The sequence below is a fragment of the Apteryx mantelli genome, chromosome 8, assembly GCF_036417845.1.
Source record: "Apteryx mantelli isolate bAptMan1 chromosome 8, bAptMan1.hap1, whole genome shotgun sequence".
NCBI classification, from domain to species: Eukaryota; Metazoa; Chordata; class Aves; order Apterygiformes; family Apterygidae; genus Apteryx; species Apteryx mantelli.
The window spans coordinates 31407224-31425925 of record NC_089985.1 but is presented as its reverse complement, the minus strand read 5'-3'; the positions used below and the strand labels follow the sequence as shown (position 1 = coordinate 31425925).

Sequence of the window (18702 nt, the reverse complement as noted above, 5' to 3'; positions counted from 1 at the left end):
ATCCCGGCTCACGGGCCTCTGCACACCGGCACAGCTTGGTGTGGCCTGGGGACAAGGACAGGGTTTTACTGCGTGTCTCTGTTCCACATGGATGTTCCCCACTGGTTTATGTCCCGCTGGAGTTTGCTCTTCCAGCTGTCTCCCAGGTCCTGAGAAAGTGGCCCCGTGCCAGCCTTTAACAAGCCTCCATCACCCTCCCTGCCAGGTAGCTCAGCCGGGCCACCCCCCCGGGCCCCTGGCCGGCCCCAGCTCTGCTGCGAAACCCCGGCCCCAGGTGTCCCCGAGCTCCCCTGGGGACACGGAGGGACGAGGAGCTGCTGTGCTGCCCAAGTGGGACAGCCCACGGTCGTTACCGCCACGGCGAGGCAGCAAGCAGTGCCTGTGCCAAACCCGGGGGAATGGGGGCCAGGGGTTTTCCACCCCGCTGGTGACCCCCAGGAAGCCGAATTCATGCCTGGATGAGCCCAGCCCCCCCATGTCCTGCCAGCCCTTTGGGGACAGCGAAAGGCGAGGGGCTGCTGCGGCCGCGGGCGGAGGCGCTGCCTTCGGCTGGCAGCGGGGATGCGGGCAGCAATAAGCATATTTTTCACTCATGCTCCAGAAATATCCCACAGCCCTCCCTGACCACGTGGGTGCCAGCTCTGTCTGCAGCCCCGGGGTCATGTTCCCAGGGCTGCCAGGACTGATCCTTCCATCCTTCCTCCTCTTTCTCATGGAGCCTAAATTTGGCTGCAGCGGCAGTAAAGGGGGATGACCCAAACCACCCTGCCGGCCCTGGCTCCGGCACCAGCAGCCCCACTGAAATCTCCAGCTGCGGCCAGTTGCAAAGAGGTGGGACCTACTGGAGTTCCCCATTCCCTGCCTGTGACAACCCCAATCCATCACGCGGAGGCTCGGCCACGCGGGCTGGGGCCGGGTATTTAGGGGGAAGAGGTGACGGGATGGGATGGGATGGGACGGGAGAGGAAGGCAGCGAGGGCAGGTAGGGAGCAGGCAGGGGATGCAGCTGCAGGAAGGTCGGGGGGGCCACAGGGGCAACCCTGATGATGGGCAAGGATGCGACCAGGGGGAAACCGAAGCCTTTAACCCCCTGCCATGAGCTGTGGCCCTGTTAATACAGGGGGAGCCTTTTCTGGAGGCCCCCACTTGGCAATAGCACTCGGTGTGGGCATGAGCAAGTGTCCGTTTTCCTCTTGAACAACCTTTTTTCCCTGTAGGTGGACCAAGATGTTTTCCCCTTAGCTGAGCCATCCTTATTCTTTTCCTTTTTTCCATCCCTATCCTTTTCCTCATCCCGGCTCGCTGCCAGCTGTGGAGTAGGGGCAGCTCTGGAAGGGAGGGAGGGCCGTGCCCCCGGGATAACACCTCCGTCCATCTGTCCATCCTGGCTGCAGCACCGAGGCACCGGGCTGTGCCACTATGACCATCTCCTACACGCTGAAAGTCGCCAACTCCCATTTTGGGGGCTTCTCCAAGCTGCTCTTCCGCTGGAAGGGCAGCATCTACAAGCTGCTCTACAAGGAGTTCATCGTCTTCGTGGTGCTGTACGCGGTGCTGAGCCTCGTCTACCGGTGAGTGGGGGCCGGCGCGTCTCCGCAGGTCGTGTCGCTCACTGCAGGCCTGCGCCCCTCACCGCCGCCCGTGCCGGGGGTCCGCCGGGACGCTGGGAAGAGCCCCGGGCATGGGCCACGTCTCGGGGCAGGTTCTCAGGAGCAGGGACCTGCGGAGATGCCCCATTACTCTAAGCCCCCGTGCTGGGGTAGCTGTGGGGAGGGGGAAGCCCACGGGCACTCGGCGTGGGCAGGGGAGGGCAGGCGAGAGGCCGGGACCCCGGCGAGGGGGTGGGGAACCGGGCGAGGGCGTTTTGCGGAGGCCCGAGGCAGCGGCCCAGCGCCGCCGCTCGCCCTGACCCCGCTGCGCGCCCGCTGCAGGCGGCTGCTGACCGAAGACCAGAAGCGCCTCTACACCAAAGTGGCTCAATACTGCAACCGCTCCACGGACCTCATCCCCATGTCGTTTGTCCTAGGTACGCTTCCTCTCGGGGGCCTCCTTGCACCCGGGGGCTCCCTGCTCCTCCCGGCACCGGCAGCTCCGGGGTGCTCCCAACGCCCATCCTGACTCCTTGCAGTTCCCCAGCCAAAACGTACCTCCAACACCTCGGCCAAGGGGACGGGGGAGCCCCGCGCCCCGGGGGCGGCACCCAGCTCCCCAGCCTGTGGGACGTGGGAGCAGGCAGCAGGGAGGGAGGGGGGCTGGGGTGGGAGCCTGCTCCGGGGCCGCCAGCGGGAGGCTGTGATTCCCCCCCGGCCTGGGAGCGGGGCACCGTGCCTGGGAGCGGCGGCTCCCCTGCCTCCCTCCGTGCCACCCGCGCCCAGCAGCAAAGAGGAACGACTTTGCCCCTTTCACAGGGCTGGGAAAAGCTGGGGAAGGCGCTTGGCGGGAGGTTATCCGGCGTCCCGGCTGCCGTCCCTCGGGGAGGGCAGGCCAAGGGGAAGCACAATGTGCGCTTTATCTCCCTGCCGCGGAGAAATCTGTCACCCCTAGAAACCTGGCAGGTCTCCTTGCATGGGCTCGTCCTCGTCTCAACCCACCGCCCAGCTCTGGCAAGCCTTGGTGTAACTTCCAGAAGGGCCCATGCCGGCTTTGCCACTGCCCCATGCCCCCCCCCGGCTGCTCAGGGCCCCCCACACGCTCTCTCCTGGCGCAGGTTTCTATGTCACCCTGATTGTGAACCGGTGGTGGGCCCAGTACACCAGCATCCCGCTGCCCGACCAGCTCATGTGCGTCATCTCCAGCAACGTCCACGGCAAGGACGAGAGAGGGCGGATCCTGCGGCGCACCCTCATCCGCTACGCCAACCTCTCGGCTGTCCTCATCCTCCGCTCCGTCAGCACCCGGGTGCTCAAGAGGTTCCCCACTATGGACCACGTGGTGGAAGCGGGTGAGGGTGGACACAGGGCAAAGTCCATGGGGATGAAGCTTGGCATGGAGGGAAAGAGGCCCCAGAGATGTCCCTGTCACCATGGGGGCGTGCTGAGGAACCAGGTAGTGGGGGCAGCATCCCAACCCTCTGCAAGCACCACTGCCCAAAATCCACAGAGAAGAGAGCAGGACCCACATGTGGGGTAGCAGTCAGACAAGCCCCAGTGCAGAGGGGTTATTTCCTTGCAGAGACATTTGTCCCTGAAGAGCCCCACGTCCCCAAAGAGCCCCACATCCCCTCCGTCTTCCCGGAGCCCATCCCACGGTGTGGTGCAGGGACTGGGCTCCCAGGGCTGTGGTTTCACTGCAGGCTGGGAAAACCCCACATTCCCGCTGGGGACAGTCCCCAAAAGCAGCAGGTCGCTGTGTGGCTGCTGTTGGTTTCAGGACACCTTTTCCTCGCCGGCACAGGGGCCAGGTCCAGGATGCTGAGTGTCTCCCCCACTTGCTCCCTCCCCGGCCACAGGTTTCATGACGCAGGACGAGCGCAAGAAGTTTGAGAGCCTCCACTCGGACTTCAACAAGTACTGGATCCCCTGTGTGTGGTTCACCAACCTGGCTGCCCAGGCCAGGCGGGACGGCCGTGTCCGCGATGACGTGGCTCTCCGCTTGCTCATGGACGTGAGTCGGTGCGGGGAGGACGGGGCGCGCGGGGCACCGCGGGGACTGCTGCAAAGTCTGCGTAACCCGTCCCTGTGCTCTCTGCCCAGGAGCTGAACCTCTACCGGGCCAAGTGCAGCATGTTGTTCCACTACGACTGGATCAGCATCCCGCTGGTGTACACGCAGGTGGGTGTCCCATCACTTCACGTGCTCGGGGACCTCAGGGGTCCCCAAGCTCAGATCCCAGTATGAAACAGCTCCATCCACCCCACAACGGTGGAGGAACCATGGCAGCCTCCTTCCTCCACCCTGCCGAGGGGCTCTCTCTCTCCCCCTTTATAAAAGCACTTTATTCCCTTGTTGCATCTGCTCCGGAGCAGCAACGTGCAGGAGCATGGGGCAGCAGGAGACTGAGAGGCATGCAAGGGAATCGCACCTTGGCAGAGTTTGGCCAGGCCATGGGGTTTAGCCCCAAGCGCGAGATACCCTTAGCAAGCAGCCAAGCCTCTTTCAGCCTAACATCTCCCATGCCGAGCCCCTCTGCACCCCTTCCCAGCCAGAGAGGCCCCAGGACATGCTGCTGCCTCTGCCGACTGACCCCATGCTCCCGGCAGGTGGTCACCATCGCCGTCTACTCCTTCTTCGCCTTCTGCCTCATCGGGCGGCAGTTCCTGGAGCCCCTGGAGCCGGGGCAGGAAGGGGACCTGGACATGTACGTTCCCCTCTCCACCCTCCTGCAGTTCTTCTTCTACGCCGGTTGGCTGAAGGTGAGACAGCTGCCGTGCAGCCACCATGGGCCCCCAGCTGACCTTCACTATGGGGGTCTCCAGCTGGCCTTCGCTACAGGGGTCTCCAGCTGCCCCTGTGCCCTCTGGGCATCTCGGGGGCTCCGTGTGCCCCAACACACCAACACCAGAAGGGCTAGGGCACCTGGGGCATGGCACCGGCCACATCCCTGGAGGGACACGTCTGCTGTGCCCAGCCACCACACCAGAGCCCCAAAGGGTGGAGGCTGCTCAGCACGGGGCTCCAGGGCTGCAGGTTTTGTGAGCCCCACAGGTAGACAGCAAGCTGGAGAGCCCCGCGGGAAGGTGTCTGTGTCCTTGGTCCCTCCATGTCTCCAGGGTCCCTGTCTCACCCACCTGCCTCCCTCCCTCCCCAGGTTGCAGAGCAGATCATTAACCCTTTTGGGGAAGATGACGATGACTTTGAGACCAACAAGCTGATAGACAGGAACCTGCAGGTGGGTCCCTCGCTGCTGTTTCGATGGACTGCTGCAGTCAGGGTGCAGGGACATCCCTGGAAATGAGATTGGTGCCCTGCCGGCCCCCTGCTCTGCTTCCAGCCTCGCAGACCCTCATCCAAAGGAGGTTCCCATGCAGAGAAGCAGGGCTGCACCTTGTCCCTCCATCCCCTGTCCCTCCTCTGGTCTGTGCCCCCATGGCAGCTGTGCTGGTTTCTGCAGAGGCCTCCAGTGCAGCCCAAACTGCCTGGCTTGGCAGAGGGCCTGGGGAGTCCCTGGGCTGTGCCTGTGCCCTGTGGGCACCCACCACATGGAGGGTCAGTGCTCATCCCCTCACCACTGGGGAAGTAATTGAAAAGAAGGAAACCCCCAAAGCAGCCAGGAGATCAGCCGGGCCCAGAGCCTCCCCAGCCCCTTGCAGTCCTGCCCCAGCAAGGGGGGGCAGGACCTGAAGACATGGGCCCTGCTCGTGTCCTTGCAAACCACCCCTGTCCCCTGCCTTTGCGCTGCCCAGGTGTCCCTGCTGTCCGTGGATGACATGTACCAGAACCTGCCACCAGCTGGGAAGGACAAGTACTGGAATGAGTCCACGGCACAGCCCCCCTACACCACGGCCACGGCCGCCGAGACCTTGAAGCCCTCGTTTCTGGGCTCTACCTTCGACATGCGGTGAGTGTGCGGTGCCACCGCTGCGGTGCTGCCTGAAGCTGGACACCCCGACGGGGGTCCCCTGCAGCCACGTCTCTGCACCACAGTGTGGGACAACCCTGGGCACGCAGCGGCCGTGTCCCTGCTGTGCTTTGGGTGCCGCCGTCTAGGCTGGCCCCGAGGTGCCCTGGTGAGGCCCGTCCGCAGCAGGAAACGGGTGCAGGAGAAAATGCAGGGGAGCGCTCGGGGTGGCAACAGCACGACCAGGCTCGTCCCCCTGGACCCAATTACAGCAGGCTGCCAAAAGCAAACAGCAAACCTGCCTTGGGATCACGCTGCTCGGCCCCCACGGGGTATGGGGGCCACTCTGGATGATGAAGGAGCCGTGGGGGCACAAGTGCAGCCTGCCAGAGCTGCACTTGGCTTGCAAACACATCTGGGCAAAGGCCACGAGTGGTCCTGGGTGTCCCCGTCTAGCAGCCAAGCTGGGGTTTTCATCCTGTTAGTGCCAGCTGGGGAAGGCAACCTCTCCCACCAAGCCTTCCACCCCTTCTCCAGACGGAGAGGGACCTATTTCCCAAAGGAAGGGTCTCCAGGTCCTCCCATCGCCTCCACCCCTCCCATGTTCTCCCCAGCATGTGCGAGGACCCGGAGCAGAGCCAGCCGGTGGAGGCCTCGCTGAGCTCGCCACGCATCCACACGCCCCTGCTCACCCGCTTCCTCGCCGCCGCGTCCCCCGCCGTCAGCCTCAGAAACTTCGGCCGGGGCAGCCGAGCCCATCCCCACCTGCGGCGTCCCCGGGCGGACAGCGGCTCCCCCTCCCATTACTCCAACCGCTCCGAGGACCCCGAGGCGGTGGCCCGCATCGAGGAGGAAGAGACGGAGGATGAGGAAAGCCAGGCCAGCGAGCCCTCCGTGCCTGGCGGCCACCTGAAAGCCCCCCAGCTGCCAGAGGCTTCCGAAACATGGAAGAAGGAGCTGCCGCAGATCCAGGTGAAGGCACCGTCCAGCGAGAGCATCAGCGTGGACCAGCAGGATGCTGCGGGGCTGCCATGAGGCTGCTGTCCACAGCCCTCCCCTTCCCTGGGGCAGAGTAGCTCCCCCGGCCTATAAGCATCCGAGATGCTGCCACGGCCAGCTGTGAAGCTGCTTGTCCCCGCACACCTCCCCTTGTCCCACCCATCCAGAAGTGGGACTTCACCAGGTCTTTCGCCACTCAAACCTGAGCCAAGATTTACCCAAGTTGACTGGAAGATCCCGGTGGGTTTAGTACTGGGCACGCAGCATTCAAAGCTACCTGTTAGCCAAAATACTTCAGGATTCAGCCTGTCCACGTGATGATCCTCCTGACCTGTAGCTGGCTCAGGCTTACTGCCTGCTGCCAGGCCCAGCACGGGGACAGGGGACAGCCAAGACCCTAAGCAAGGGATGGGACACAGGGCATTAGTCTTGCAGAAAACCAACACCGTGATGGAGATGTCCCCTCAATATTAATAAACCTACTGCCAACCTCAGCTCTGAGGTTCTTTCTTGTTGATGCAAATGATCCCCAGCAGTGAGACAAGCAGGAACATCACGTTTGTCCAGAAAGCCAGTGAATGCAGAATTAAAGTACAGTTGTCAAGGACCATGCACGTTCTCCCAGGGCAATAAGGGCACAGCTCCTGTGGACTCACACCAGTGAGGTCTGTGGGGATCCATTTTACTGGATTAGACCAAAAAAAAAAAAAGAAAAAAAAAAGAAATGCTTTCAGCCCCTGTAGAAGGGTTCCCGCACCCAGAGACATGTGTGTTTTTCCCGAGGCGCAGGATAACAACTAACCTCACTTGGGATAAATTGTGGACTGTTTATTCCATAAAAAGTAGCTTTATTAATTCAGCCCTCACAACGGTCTACATATCTCGGTGAAGTCTCTAGATTGGGCTTGGAAAAGGCTGTCACCTCCTTAAAGCTGGTCAAATTAAAGCTGCATGTAACCCCAGCCAGTTACATGAACACCTCTTTCTGGCTCAGTGCATTCCAGACTTCCCTTTTCCCAGGCAGGTAAATCACTGCACACATCTATGGCGCTATGCCAAGGCTAGATTAGAAATAGTAAATCTTATTTTCAGGCTGCACAAGGTCCTGCAGCCTGTGTCAGCGTGGGAGCCAGAGGTGCTCATGCCCTGACCAGCTGCCACCCTGTCCCATTCCCACGTCGCACCTAGCGTGTGGCTCCAGTGGGCTGGAGGTGCAGGGCTGGCACTAGCTCGGGCTGTCTGCCCTGCAAAGCACTGTTTTGTTCCCACAGGCCATTGCCCTTAGCAGCCGCATTTTTCTAAGCAGTAAGGCCATGTGCTTTGTAAGCACTGTGCATTGATGAATTAGGCATAAACCTGCTCATCAGGAGGCAGGTTTGCAGTTCCTGCACTGCCACTAACCTGGCACTTGCTCTGTGAGCCTCAATTTCTCCGTCTGTACAAAGTCCCCCAGGAACACCCTGAACCATGTTTGCACTTTGCAGAGGGCGAGGGGAGAGAAGAAACAAACTGAGAGGAAGCACACATGACGCACCTCTCCGGAGCGCTCTTTATCGCGTCCGCCCCACCTCTCTGGAAAGAGGGCGGCTGCTGGAAAGCAGGGAAAGTTTACACGAGATCACTATGGAGAAGGAATGTGCTTGTGCAAACGCCACACCCAGCTCAGGCCTGACTCCCAGCGACTCCCGAAGAGCGGCCAGCTATGCCTGTCTGCGCACAGCTCTGCCGCGCTGCTCGCACTGCAGACATGACCGCAGATCTGAGCTGCAAGGAGGCAGCAGTAACACACTCACACCAAAGCCGAGCTGCTGTGGCTGCTCAGGCAACAGGCACCGTTTTTCTGATGTGGTTGATGTGTCTAGTTTGCAGCATAGATCCACCCTCAGCCACCTGCCTGAGGGCGGGCTGAACCTGCGCTGCTCAGGGGACAGTAGCCCGCTAGCACCTCCTGCTGTCACATGTTGCAGCCAGGGCAGAGCATCACAGGAAAAAAAAAACTTTGCACCTCCCAAACCCCAAGCAATTATTTGTGGGGCAGACAGTCTGCACCAAGGCATCAGAGACACAGGATCAGTACCGACTCCAGCAAAGGAACTAAGGGCTGCCTGGTGGAACAAGGCACCACGAGCCAGCTGCACCCTTCAGTCACCACAGTTCTGCTTGGGGCAAGTTGATTGTGGACTTTCTCCCCGAGTTGAGAGCTAAAAATTGTGAAGTCTGGCTGTAGGCACTCTCCCTCACCAGGGAGCTCCTGTGAATAAATGAAGCTTTTGTAAAAATAGTAGAAGCGAGGTCAAGTGTGCGCTATGTATACTTGGCTAGCACACAGAAGAATGCAAAAATCTGGCCTGTCCCCAGTCCCTCAAGGACCAGCCCTTAGATCAGCTCAGTTCTTTCACCCTAAAAAATACACCAAACATTTTGCAACTAGATGCAGAGGTTTATCACACTGACTTTCTTCAAAGAGAGCAGCCCTAAAGAATTAGCTTTTCCAGATTTTGGAGAGGGGGGTATTTGGTGCCATTTTGTTCACCACAGCTTTCCAATCCCACCAAATACAATAGGGCAGGAAGTTGGAGCTTGTACCCAGCTTTCGAAAGAGACAGACCACAGGGAGAGCCTGGCCCTTCTGCTAGAAGGAATTCATCTTGCACCGGAATGAGACCGAGGAGGTCAGGGAAAGACCAGCTGGTCACTTAGCAGTGCAGCCAAGTTTAGCCAACAGTTCGTTTGAAACAAAACATAGGACCCAGAAGGCAAGCACACAGCCTGTGAGGAAACGAGAAAGGGCAAAAAGGGGCAGCTGGCCCAAAACTGTGGATGAGCAGGTATGATGGATGAGCAAGTATGATCTGGAAAGCAGAGACAGGAGGTGCCAGCTGCAGAAGTCAGTGGAGTAAGATACAGTTTTTCAGCCAGGCTTAAACATTGTGACAGCTGCAAGCGCTAAGAATGTGAGAAATGGAAGTGCTGCAGCTCTGAAATTGCTAACTGTACACCCCTAACTGCACACCTAAGGTACCTGGACACGAGCATGGGCCATGGACTGACCACTGGGCCAGTTTCCTCACCAATTTCACTCCAAGAGATCCTGAACGCAACATGTGTTTATCTTAATCATACCACAGGAAAAGTGGAACAAATACCAACCAGACCCCACCAGCTCCCAGGAAGCCAGAACTCTAATAGGGATGGACATTTGTACCTTCATGCTGCTGACAGGTTTCCAGTACTGACCACACCAAGAAACTGGTCCTCGTTGTCCATCTAGTCCTTCCCACTTGAGCTTCATGACACTTCTTTTACAGCTATACATGCAGGAGTAAAAAACATCCCCAAAAGTTATAGACTTAGAGTTGTCAGCACTGGGGTTAGGTAGCTGTTGACATGTGCTTCATCTGACAACTCTTCTCCACACCCATTTGGTCCATTAAGTCACTGTCCTAGAACCCAGTGACAAGTTTTAGCTCAGAGCATGCAGGGTCAGAACTTGCCTGAAGGCACAAAGCGCTCAGGAATTCCACGAGATCCTTCTTGCTTTCACATTCTACAGGCACAAGGAGCTATGCAAGCCCCTTCCAACCTGCACACACAAATAAGCACGCTACCCATTGTAGTAGAGACTCTTGGTTTTATTTGGTCTTTCAGTAGAATAGTTTATATTTATTTGCCTTTTCTGGCCTTGATCTTCCTCAAGTAGAATTCTAATTCCTTGCCTTCCAAAACATAACCATCAGCTCGGCCACACTGTCCAGGTCTGGAGGCAATGCAAGCTGCAAGGAGAAGTCATTCAGTTAAAGGGAATTAAACAATTCACAATCCCAGCACATACACAAACTGAAAGAAACACTCCAGGCAGCCTCTGTGCACTCATCAAGGCACAAAAAACAGTAAGAGATACCAGTTTATGCACTGACTTAAGTACTTCCCTCTAAGAGATCTTGCTCTGGAATCTGCTCTACTAGATTAAGTCCCTGATGAAGTCCTCTTCAGATCTCCAAACTGTCATCGCTCTAATTCAGTAGCAGAACTGGACAAAGGTCTCATCACCAGAAGACTTCAAAACACTAAACTTTTACACCAGAACTCAAAACTGTTAAATGCCATTATATGTTTATTCTGGACTTTTTCTGACACAAAATGCAGCCCAAGGATCTCTGCTTATTTTGTAAGTCTCATCTTATACTCCATGATCTCCTCCAATGTTGACCAGGAGCGATCAATTCCAGGAGCTTTGCTGGGACATATAGCAATTCAAGCTCCAGAATCAGATTTCCCCTTCCTGCCAGAGCAGAGCTATCTCCAGAGAAGATACAAAGAGCACTAGTTAGAGTTAATGCCCGCAAAATACTCCTATGAATACCAAGAGCTCCAACACTACTTCCATTCTGCAGTTAGCTTTATCACTGCTTGTACAATTTTAAGTGATCTTAGACCAAGAATAAGATCCGCTCTGCCACCTTGTTTGTGCCCTGACTCCCTCATCCCCGCCCACACAAATACTTCCAGGGACTCACCGAGTAGCTTTCCTTGCTGGAACTGCTCTTCAAGAATACTTGCTATCTTGGCGTTCTTCTTTCGCTCATCGTATTTTTTCTGGATCTTCTTTGAACGCTTCTTGTTCAAAATTTCCTCTTCCTCAGGAGTCTAAAAACAAGGTCATAAACGGAGACAAGGTTAAGCATACAACTACCTTCTGCTCAAAGCTGCAGAACTCCTCCACTAATACCAAGAAAACCCTTGATTCTCAGCATCACACTACTGCATTTCCTGAGTCATACCTTCCAAAGGTACAAATACTTCAGCGTCCAATATCAGGTGCTGCTTTTCACTTTTGAGACCAAGAGATGCAATATTACTAACTAGAACTCGCCAGTGTCAACAGAGCACAGCACCCTAGGGAAGGTTGCTCTCTAGACAAACTAAACTGCAAAGCTTTTCTTGATGTATTAATCCTCCTCCAAAATGAAGTGAATCCTCTCTCCCTTTCCAGGCACAATGAGAGAGTACTTGGGGTGGTCAAGTCCTGGCAGGACAGCTTACAAGCTCTCTCAGTGCTTCTCAGCTACACAGTGGTCGACTCAGAAGTGATCTGTTTTTTAATGCAGGGCAGCAACCTTGAACAAAATACAGCACGTAGAGAATTTAAAAACCTTTGACAGTCTGGGGTTTGGATTTTAAAACAAAATTAAAGTTGATGAATCTGGACAGCTTAAAGATACTGAAAACCCTAAGCAAGCAAAAGTTCAGTTAGCAACCAACAAGTTTCTAATCAGAAGGAAGTGAGCATTCCTCAGCACAAGGACCTGACCTGCAAAGCCTTCCTCAGCATCATAAGATGTCATCACTCTCCCTTCAGTAGCAGAACTGGACAAAGTTATCATCATTAGAAGACCAAGTGATCTACAGGCAGGTCCTTGTGCACAAATGGGTGCAACTCCCCAGAGATACTTTGTAGTACAGAACACTTTGTAAACAGAGCCAGATTTATTCTGGGAACTGATGAGAACATGGCCCAGATGACCATGGCTATTACTGAAGGGCACCCAATCCCATGCCAGCAGGTGTCATTCACTAATAACAGCTAGCTGCATCTAGCAAGGAAGACTCCACTCTCTGTCAAGCAGTCAAAATGACTCTCAGCCTTGTAGAAACTACACAATCCAAGACGTACCAGCTTGGCACCCTTCTTGCGTCCAAGAGGCAAGGCATAGTGGGCTTCATACCACTGCCGGTATGGGGTGCTGTCAACAAGAACAATACAGTTCTTCACCAGGGTCTTTGTCCGCACCAATTCATTGTTGGAAGCATTGTAGACAACATCGATGATTCTGGTCTTGCGAGTGCAACCTTTCAAAAGAAGAGCATAAATTCAAAACTACAGGAGTCAAGTAACTGAGAATATAGTCCACAGCATCTCACACATACCCTAAATGCTGATCTCACACTTTGAAGTTCACCCAAACGTCCTCCAGCTTCCCTGGCACTGTCTTTAATTTAACTAATAGATGCATCTCTTCTTTCATCAGTCCAACTTTCTGTTGCTAGGACAGTAGCCTCTTCCTGTAAAATGATTCATTCTAGATGAAAAATAGGGATCTGTGGCCTTGCTGGAACTCATCTCACATAAGACTGAGTGGTGCTGAAAACAGTTTCTGGCCTGAAAGACACTTTAGCAGACACCAGCTAACAGAGTTATTGAAATAAGCTGCATTGAATGGGATTGCTCTGCAGCACATACTGGAAATCATTTTTATAGGATCAGAGCTTAGGAGTAAATTGAGAGCAAGCTGGTCTTTTCACCCTTCATGACCCACCTAAAACATTCAGCATTAGCTACCAGATTTGACTGTTTAGCAGCTGCCAGCCCCAGAGATCCAGCCCTCCAAGTATGCAAAGGACAGGCACAGTGTGGCCAGAATCAAGGTAAGTTTCCTTCCCTTCACTCACATGCCTCATTCTTGCTCTGCAAAGTATTGTCAGTCCCTTCACTTCTGTGATATTGCCTACAAGGGACTGCAGCTTTCACAGTGTGGACAATGCTCTGGGATCACTCAGGAGAAAGCACGTGCTTCCTCCCTCATGCCACACTGTTCACTGAAACACAGCCTTACTTACCATTGGTTTTTACCATTGCACTGAGCAACAATGACTGGGCCCAGGCTCAAGACATATGCTTTTTATCTAGTAACTCAGAGAACACAGATCACCTTGTTCAAGGGATATTTTATTTAAGACTCGCCTCTCACTTCCATGCTTCCCACTCTCGCTTAGCAATGCAGAAGTAGGAATTATAAAAAGCATATGCTAACATAACACCTTCTGGAGTCACTCCTTCTTAGAGAAATCCTTACACTCTTCTCTTGTACATGACTACCTAATCTTTAGCAAGTGTTCATTGATAAACTGGGCTGCAAACAAATTACAGTTATACACCTCTACCAATATTTAGTTTTGTAACTGTTTTTTTTGCTCCTCTATAATTCCCACCTACTCCCGGTGAAAAAACTAATACAAGCATTTTACTCAGTGTAACTATGACACTCCAGTCACTGTGAGCTTAGCACAGACATCCAAGTTTCCTAAGCCCACATAAGGTCAAAGTTATCATCATTATGCATACTGCTTCAGACCCCGTTCTGCAAGCGCCAATGTTCAAAACCAGCCTAGAAATTCATGCTTGCATCATCATTCCCTCTGCTCTATGACAGTACTGGTGGCCAACACAGCTGGAGAACGACTGCTCTCTTGAAACACATCAGGCTTACGATATACTTACATTCAGACCCCCAAGAGAAGTTGCCAACATCCAACCGAAGGGCACGATATTTCTTATTACCACCACGAACCCTCACTGTATGAATTCGGCGTGGGCCAATCTACAGCCGAAAACAAAAATTACAGTGTCATTGGTGTGGGTACAGTGCACAGCCCGTGCAGAAAGAAGGAACCCAGCCAAGTCCTAGGCTCAAAGGCAATGTGGTCAGTGTAACTATGACAAATCCCAGCATCGGCAGATGCAGTAAGCAACCAAAACGGTCTGTTGCACCCACCTAAGGTGAAAATTTCATCACTCCAATTGCCTCTTATTGCAAAAACATATCACTGCATTTCTCAGGTGCTGGAAAAATTCCACACTTTAAAGAAGCAGTGACAGATATTTAACCACCCACAAAGCACAGTATGTACTTAAGCCTCTAAGAGCATTTGACCAACAAATCAAATTCGGAAAAAAAAAAAAAAACAACCAAAACCCAACTACTGAGCATTCTCCCTAAATCACCTACCTTGGTGTTGGCAGGAGGTCGCCCCAACTCATACTTCCTCTTTTTATGGTAGGGCTTCCTCTTGCCCCCAGTCTTGCGACGCTTGTGCCAGTTATCCCTGGAGATACCTGGATGAAAAGCAGCGTGGTCAGAGGATGGTACAGAGGCCACCTGGCCATGGCGGGGCAAGGCTCTGAGTCCTCAGCTCTCCAAGGTTAGTATCCGCACAGTGCACTCAGCCTCATGCAGCAGTCAGAGATGCTTCATCATTGATACTCAGAGGTGCCTCGATCGCCTCCCTTCCAGCAGGGCTGCACGTGGGGGGGGGGGGGAGAATCCCCCAGGCCCTCCTTGGGAAGCAGCCTCCCATCCTACCCCATCTACTGGACCTCCCCATCCTGGAAGGATTCACCCCAGCCCGATAAACACCCTATGGCAGACACCCCTCGCTGTCTGCTGGTCCCCCACAGGAGAGCAGACCCCACCCTATGCGGTCTGCTGCCCTGTAAGGGAGACACCTCACTCCACCCCCCACCCTGCTGGGCCCCCTACAGGGGCCATTTCCCCACCCCCCGCAGGGGCTACCCCACCAGTTGGGCGCTGTAGAGGGGCCACCCCGCTCCCCACCCCGCCTGCCGGGTCCCCTGGAGGGGCCGCCCCACCTCATGCGCGGGGGCCCCGCGGGAGGCGCTCCCCCGCCCGCACCCCCGCGCTCGGGGCCGCAGCGAGGCGCGGCCGGCCCCCTCCCTCCGCCGCCATGTTGGGCCCGGGCGCCCTCCCCCGCCAGCGCCTCGGCGGCCCCCGCTGGCGGGCAGGACGGAGTGACGGCGCCGCCTGCGGCGGCCCGGGCGGGGGCCGGAGCGGACGGCGGCGGCGCAGCGGGCGGATGGCGGCGGATGGCGGCGGACGGCGGCGGACGGCGGCGGCCGCACTCACCCATCCTCGGGCGCTGGCGCAAAGAGGCGGCGCAGAGGATCACGGGGCGGCTTGGCGGGGCGAGCTCTCGCGAGGCCCTGACGTCACCGCACGGCGACGGCAGAGCGGGGCGGGGCGTCACTCTGCGGCGACGCCGCGCGGCGGGACGGGAGCGCGCAGCTATGGCGGCTGCCGGTGCCGCTGCCCGCCGCAGCCGCCCTTTCCCGTCTTCCCCGGCCTCTCACGGTACGCGTGAAACAAAAATGGGCCTGAGGGCAGTCACCTTTGCTCGAAAAGTAGAGCCAAAGGAAAGTCACCGCTGTGAAACACCGAAGCCGCCCAGCCGCGGCAGTGGGGTGAACGGCAGGGCCGGTTTGGAGGACTCCCGGTAGGGGAGGAGGACGGAGGGGAAACGATGTCCGGGGGATCTGCCTTTACGACAAGGTAGCGCAGCCTGCTGGGAGCCAGCGCTCTGTTTCCATGAGGAAATAGCAACGCTGCTGAGTTGGCCGTGTCCTGAGAGTAAAACGCACGCTAAACGGGTCTGTGTTCTGCCAGGGTGTTTCTGTAGTCTCTGCGGTGTTTCCCCCCCAGTCTGTGGTGGAATTTCATCCCCTCTATCAGGTTTTCGTGAGCCCCCATGCCCGTGGTGGAGCACGGCAGGGCTGGGATGCGGGAACACAGCCTGAGCACGACATCATGGTTACACACCCAGTGAAAGGCCCCCAAGCCTTGCAGGCACCGACTCTGGGCCATGAGCTGCTGGGGCACCAGGGACCCCCCAGCTCTGGTCTGAGGGCCTGGCTTGGAGAAGAAGATTTTTAGGGATTTTCCTGTTGCATGTCTGTGCTCCCTGCCCTGCTGGTCACCCTATACAAGCCTCCGAGGAGGGGCCTCGCTACCTCTGCAGCATGTTCTCGTGCAACCCCAAAGCTGGTTCAAGCACAGCCTGTTACCACCTGGAACTTGTGGGGAGCTTGGGAGAATCTGGGTCCCTGGGCTGAGCCCCCTGGCACTGGGCACGGCCCCGTGCATTGGAGCAAAAGGCCCAGGTGCCGCTCCCAACAGGAGCTGGGCTGTTCCCCTCGGTGCCCAGGGCTGCACCGGGCAGCGCCGTGCCGCAGGGGGGCAGCCGGGGTGCTGGGGCCCCCAGCAGCAGCGGGCTGGCCCGGGGGTGCCCTCATTAGCATGCTCCTCATTAGCATACCCAGGCTGCACCGCGGCAGCACGGCGCGGTCCCGATCCCGCTCCCCTGGCTGCCGCCGCCGCCGGCGGGGCCGCTCGGGGCCGGGCGCGGAGCCGCGCGGATCGTGCGCCCACGGCGGGGCCGTGCCGGGGCGGCGGGGCCGGGAGTCGCCGTGGGCTGGGGGCGGCGGTCGGGCGGCTGCTGTTTTGGTGGCAGAAGAAAAAACTGTACTCTGGTTTCTCTTCAGATCGTATAAATCTTTCGCCTTTTACTAAAGATTTCCGTGGAGAGGAACAAGCACGAGTGTCGAGGAATTTTTTGAGGCTCCATCTCGGTGGAGCTACCCCTATAGCTGGTCAAAAACAGTGCAGAAACAGCGCAGTGCCGTGTCCCTGGCGGGCGCAGGACATGAGGTGCCCGGCGCCGGGGAGCCACGGGGCCGCGGTGCGCACGGCGAGGGCCGGGGCCGCCCTGCCCGGCCGCCCGCAGCGCTGCCCGGGGCCCCCGCTCGGCGCCGCCGCCGGGGAGCCGCAGCGCCCGGGCCCGGCAGCGCCGCCGCCACCTCCGCGTCCGGGGAGCCGCGGGCGCAGCGGCCCGTCACGGCAGGGGCGCGGCGATGCCGGGTCGGGCTGGGCCCTGGCTGTGCCGCCGGCGCGGGCCCCGGCCCGGCGCTCGCTGCTCCGGCGGTCCCGCTCCGCCTGCGCGGCCCGCGATAGCCCAGGGCGGTGCCGGAGCCGCCGGAGCCGCCCCGCTTTTTCCCTCCGCTCCCTCCCGGCTGCGCGCCCGAGGGCGGGCCGCGGCCGCCTCATTAGCATGCGCCTGATTAGCATACCCAGGGTGCACCGCGGGACAGCCGTGCCGCGCCGAGCGCTCTCTCCGCCCGCCGCCGCCCCGATTTGGCCGCTGTGCCCGAGGCGGGGCGGGCGCCGCGGCGGCGGCGGCGGCGGCGGCGGGGCCGGGCCGCGGCGGTGGCGGTGGCGGGGTTGTGCGTCGCCGTGTGCTGGGAGTCGTCGTCCGGGGGTGGGACGGGCGGCGGCGAGAGGTTAGCACATACTCTGGTTTCTCTTCAGATCGTATAAATCTTTCGCCTTTTACTAAAGATTTCCGTGGAGAGGAACAGGCACGAGTGTCGAGGAATTTTTTGAGGCTCCATCTCGGTGGAGCTACCCCTAGTGCTGGTCAAAAACAGAATGATGCGGGGTTTTGCTTGGGAGAAGGGGCTGGGGGTGTTCTCGGGAGCCGAGGCAGCGTCCTGCTCCGCGTCGCGGGCGGAGGCGGGGAGGACCTGGCGCTCGGTCCGTCTCCGCGCTGCCCCCAGCGCCGTCCCGGGGCTTTGGGCGCCGTCCCGGCCGGACCGTGCCGGGCGTGGGGCGGGGCGGCCTCATTAGCATGCTCCTCATTAGCATGCGCCGATTAGCATACCCAGGCTGCACCGCGGCAGCACGGCGCGGTCCCCATCCCGGTCCAGGTCTGCTGCCGCCGCCGGCGGGGCCGCTCGGGGCCGGGCGCGGAGCCGCGCGGATCGTGCGCCCGCGGCGGGGCCGGGCCGGGCCGGGCTGTGCCGGGGCGGCGGGGCCGGGAGTCGCCGTGGGCTGGGGGGCGGCGGTCGGGCGGCTGCTGTTTTGGTGGCAGAAGAAAAAGCTATACTCTGGTTTCTCTTCAGATCGTATAAATCTTTCGCCTTTTACTAAAGATTTCCGTGGAGAGGAACAGGCACGAGTGTCGAGGAATTTTTTGAGGCTCCATCTCGGTGGAGCTACCCCTATAGCTGGTCAAAAACAGAACATTATTTCAACCGCTGCGTGTTTTCCTGGATCGATGTATTTCTTATCCCCCCCCCTCCAGGTCCGCTCGGTCCCAGTGATCACCTCAGGCCGCAGCTCCGCGCCCCCCCTGCGGCCCCGGCCCCCGCCCCGCAGAATCATTTCCCCGCGGCCCGTCCCCTGCCCCGCGGCTCCCCCGGGGCTGCCCGCGTGCCCTCCCGATACCTCCCGGGAGGAGCGGGATGCGGCGGGCTGGGCAGGGACAGGGCACGGCCTGGGGCCGCCCGTCCCGCCGGCCGGGGGGGCATCGGCAGATCACGCTCCCTTTGGGGCTCCCTCGCCTGTCGAGACGGTGCCCCCGGGGGCGGCTGCCGGGGCAGGCGACGCCCGCCCCGCTCACGCCCTCCCTGCGTCGCCCCCCGGCCTGCTGACGAGTCCCTGCGCGGCCCCGCGGCCCCGCGCGCACGTTCGTAGCGCCGCCGCCGCGCCGAACTACAATTCCCGGCATGCTCCTGGCCCTCAGGAGCCGCGGCGGCCCTTCCCGTCCTGCTGGGAGCTTTAGTCCGCGGGCCCGCGC

General features: G+C 58.4%; 2 protein-coding genes and 8 non-coding genes across 10 annotated transcripts in view; 4 read left to right on the top strand and 6 right to left on the bottom strand.

Annotated features, from left to right (window-relative positions):
• Positions 1-1419: 1419 nt before the first annotated feature.
• On the top strand, positions 1420-5592 carry BEST4 (bestrophin 4). Its single transcript, XM_067300475.1, has 8 exons — positions 1420-1571; positions 1932-2026; positions 2708-2941; positions 3449-3603; positions 3693-3770; positions 4199-4351; positions 4747-4827; positions 5342-5592. The coding sequence occupies exons 1-8, from the start codon at positions 1420-1422 to the stop codon at positions 5498-5500; spliced, it is 1107 nt and encodes a 368-aa protein (XP_067156576.1). The 3' UTR covers positions 5501-5592.
• A 3481-nt stretch (positions 5593-9073) lies between these two features.
• Positions 9074-9203, bottom strand: LOC136992594 (small nucleolar RNA SNORA35). The gene has a single exon (XR_010884955.1). It is a non-coding gene; the product is annotated as a small nucleolar RNA SNORA35 (small nucleolar RNA).
• A 903-nt stretch (positions 9204-10106) lies between these two features.
• RPS8 (ribosomal protein S8) overlaps positions 10107-18702 on the bottom strand; it is a 72682-nt gene continuing 64086 nt past the window's right edge. Inside the window, exons 2-7 of the mRNA XM_067301110.1 lie at positions 15198-15223; positions 14283-14389; positions 13775-13874; positions 12170-12345; positions 11013-11142; positions 10107-10268 (exon numbers count right to left, since the gene is read on the bottom strand). Of these exons, the coding sequence (XP_067157211.1) occupies positions 10159-10268; positions 11013-11142; positions 12170-12345; positions 13775-13874; positions 14283-14389; positions 15198-15201 (627 nt within the window). The 5' untranslated portion in view covers positions 15202-15223 and the 3' untranslated portion in view covers positions 10107-10158. The remainder of the gene's footprint in view (positions 10269-11012; positions 11143-12169; positions 12346-13774; positions 13875-14282; positions 14390-15197; positions 15224-18702) is intronic.
• Positions 10480-10551, bottom strand: LOC136992584 (small nucleolar RNA SNORD38). Its single transcript, XR_010884945.1, has one exon. It is a non-coding gene; the product is annotated as a small nucleolar RNA SNORD38 (small nucleolar RNA).
• Positions 11816-11888, bottom strand: LOC136992583 (small nucleolar RNA SNORD38). Its single transcript, XR_010884944.1, has one exon. It is a non-coding gene; the product is annotated as a small nucleolar RNA SNORD38 (small nucleolar RNA).
• Positions 13973-14076, bottom strand: LOC136992585 (small nucleolar RNA SNORD46). Its single transcript, XR_010884946.1, has one exon. It is a non-coding gene; the product is annotated as a small nucleolar RNA SNORD46 (small nucleolar RNA).
• On the bottom strand, positions 14456-14540 carry LOC136992582 (small nucleolar RNA SNORD55/SNORD39). Its single transcript, XR_010884943.1, has one exon. It is a non-coding gene; the product is annotated as a small nucleolar RNA SNORD55/SNORD39 (small nucleolar RNA).
• Positions 16590-16704, top strand: LOC136992597 (U5 spliceosomal RNA). Its single transcript, XR_010884958.1, has one exon. It is a non-coding gene; the product is annotated as a U5 spliceosomal RNA (small nuclear RNA).
• LOC136992577 (U5 spliceosomal RNA) lies at positions 17413-17527 on the top strand. The gene has a single exon (XR_010884938.1). It is a non-coding gene; the product is annotated as a U5 spliceosomal RNA (small nuclear RNA).
• Positions 18006-18120, top strand: LOC136992599 (U5 spliceosomal RNA). The gene has a single exon (XR_010884960.1). It is a non-coding gene; the product is annotated as a U5 spliceosomal RNA (small nuclear RNA).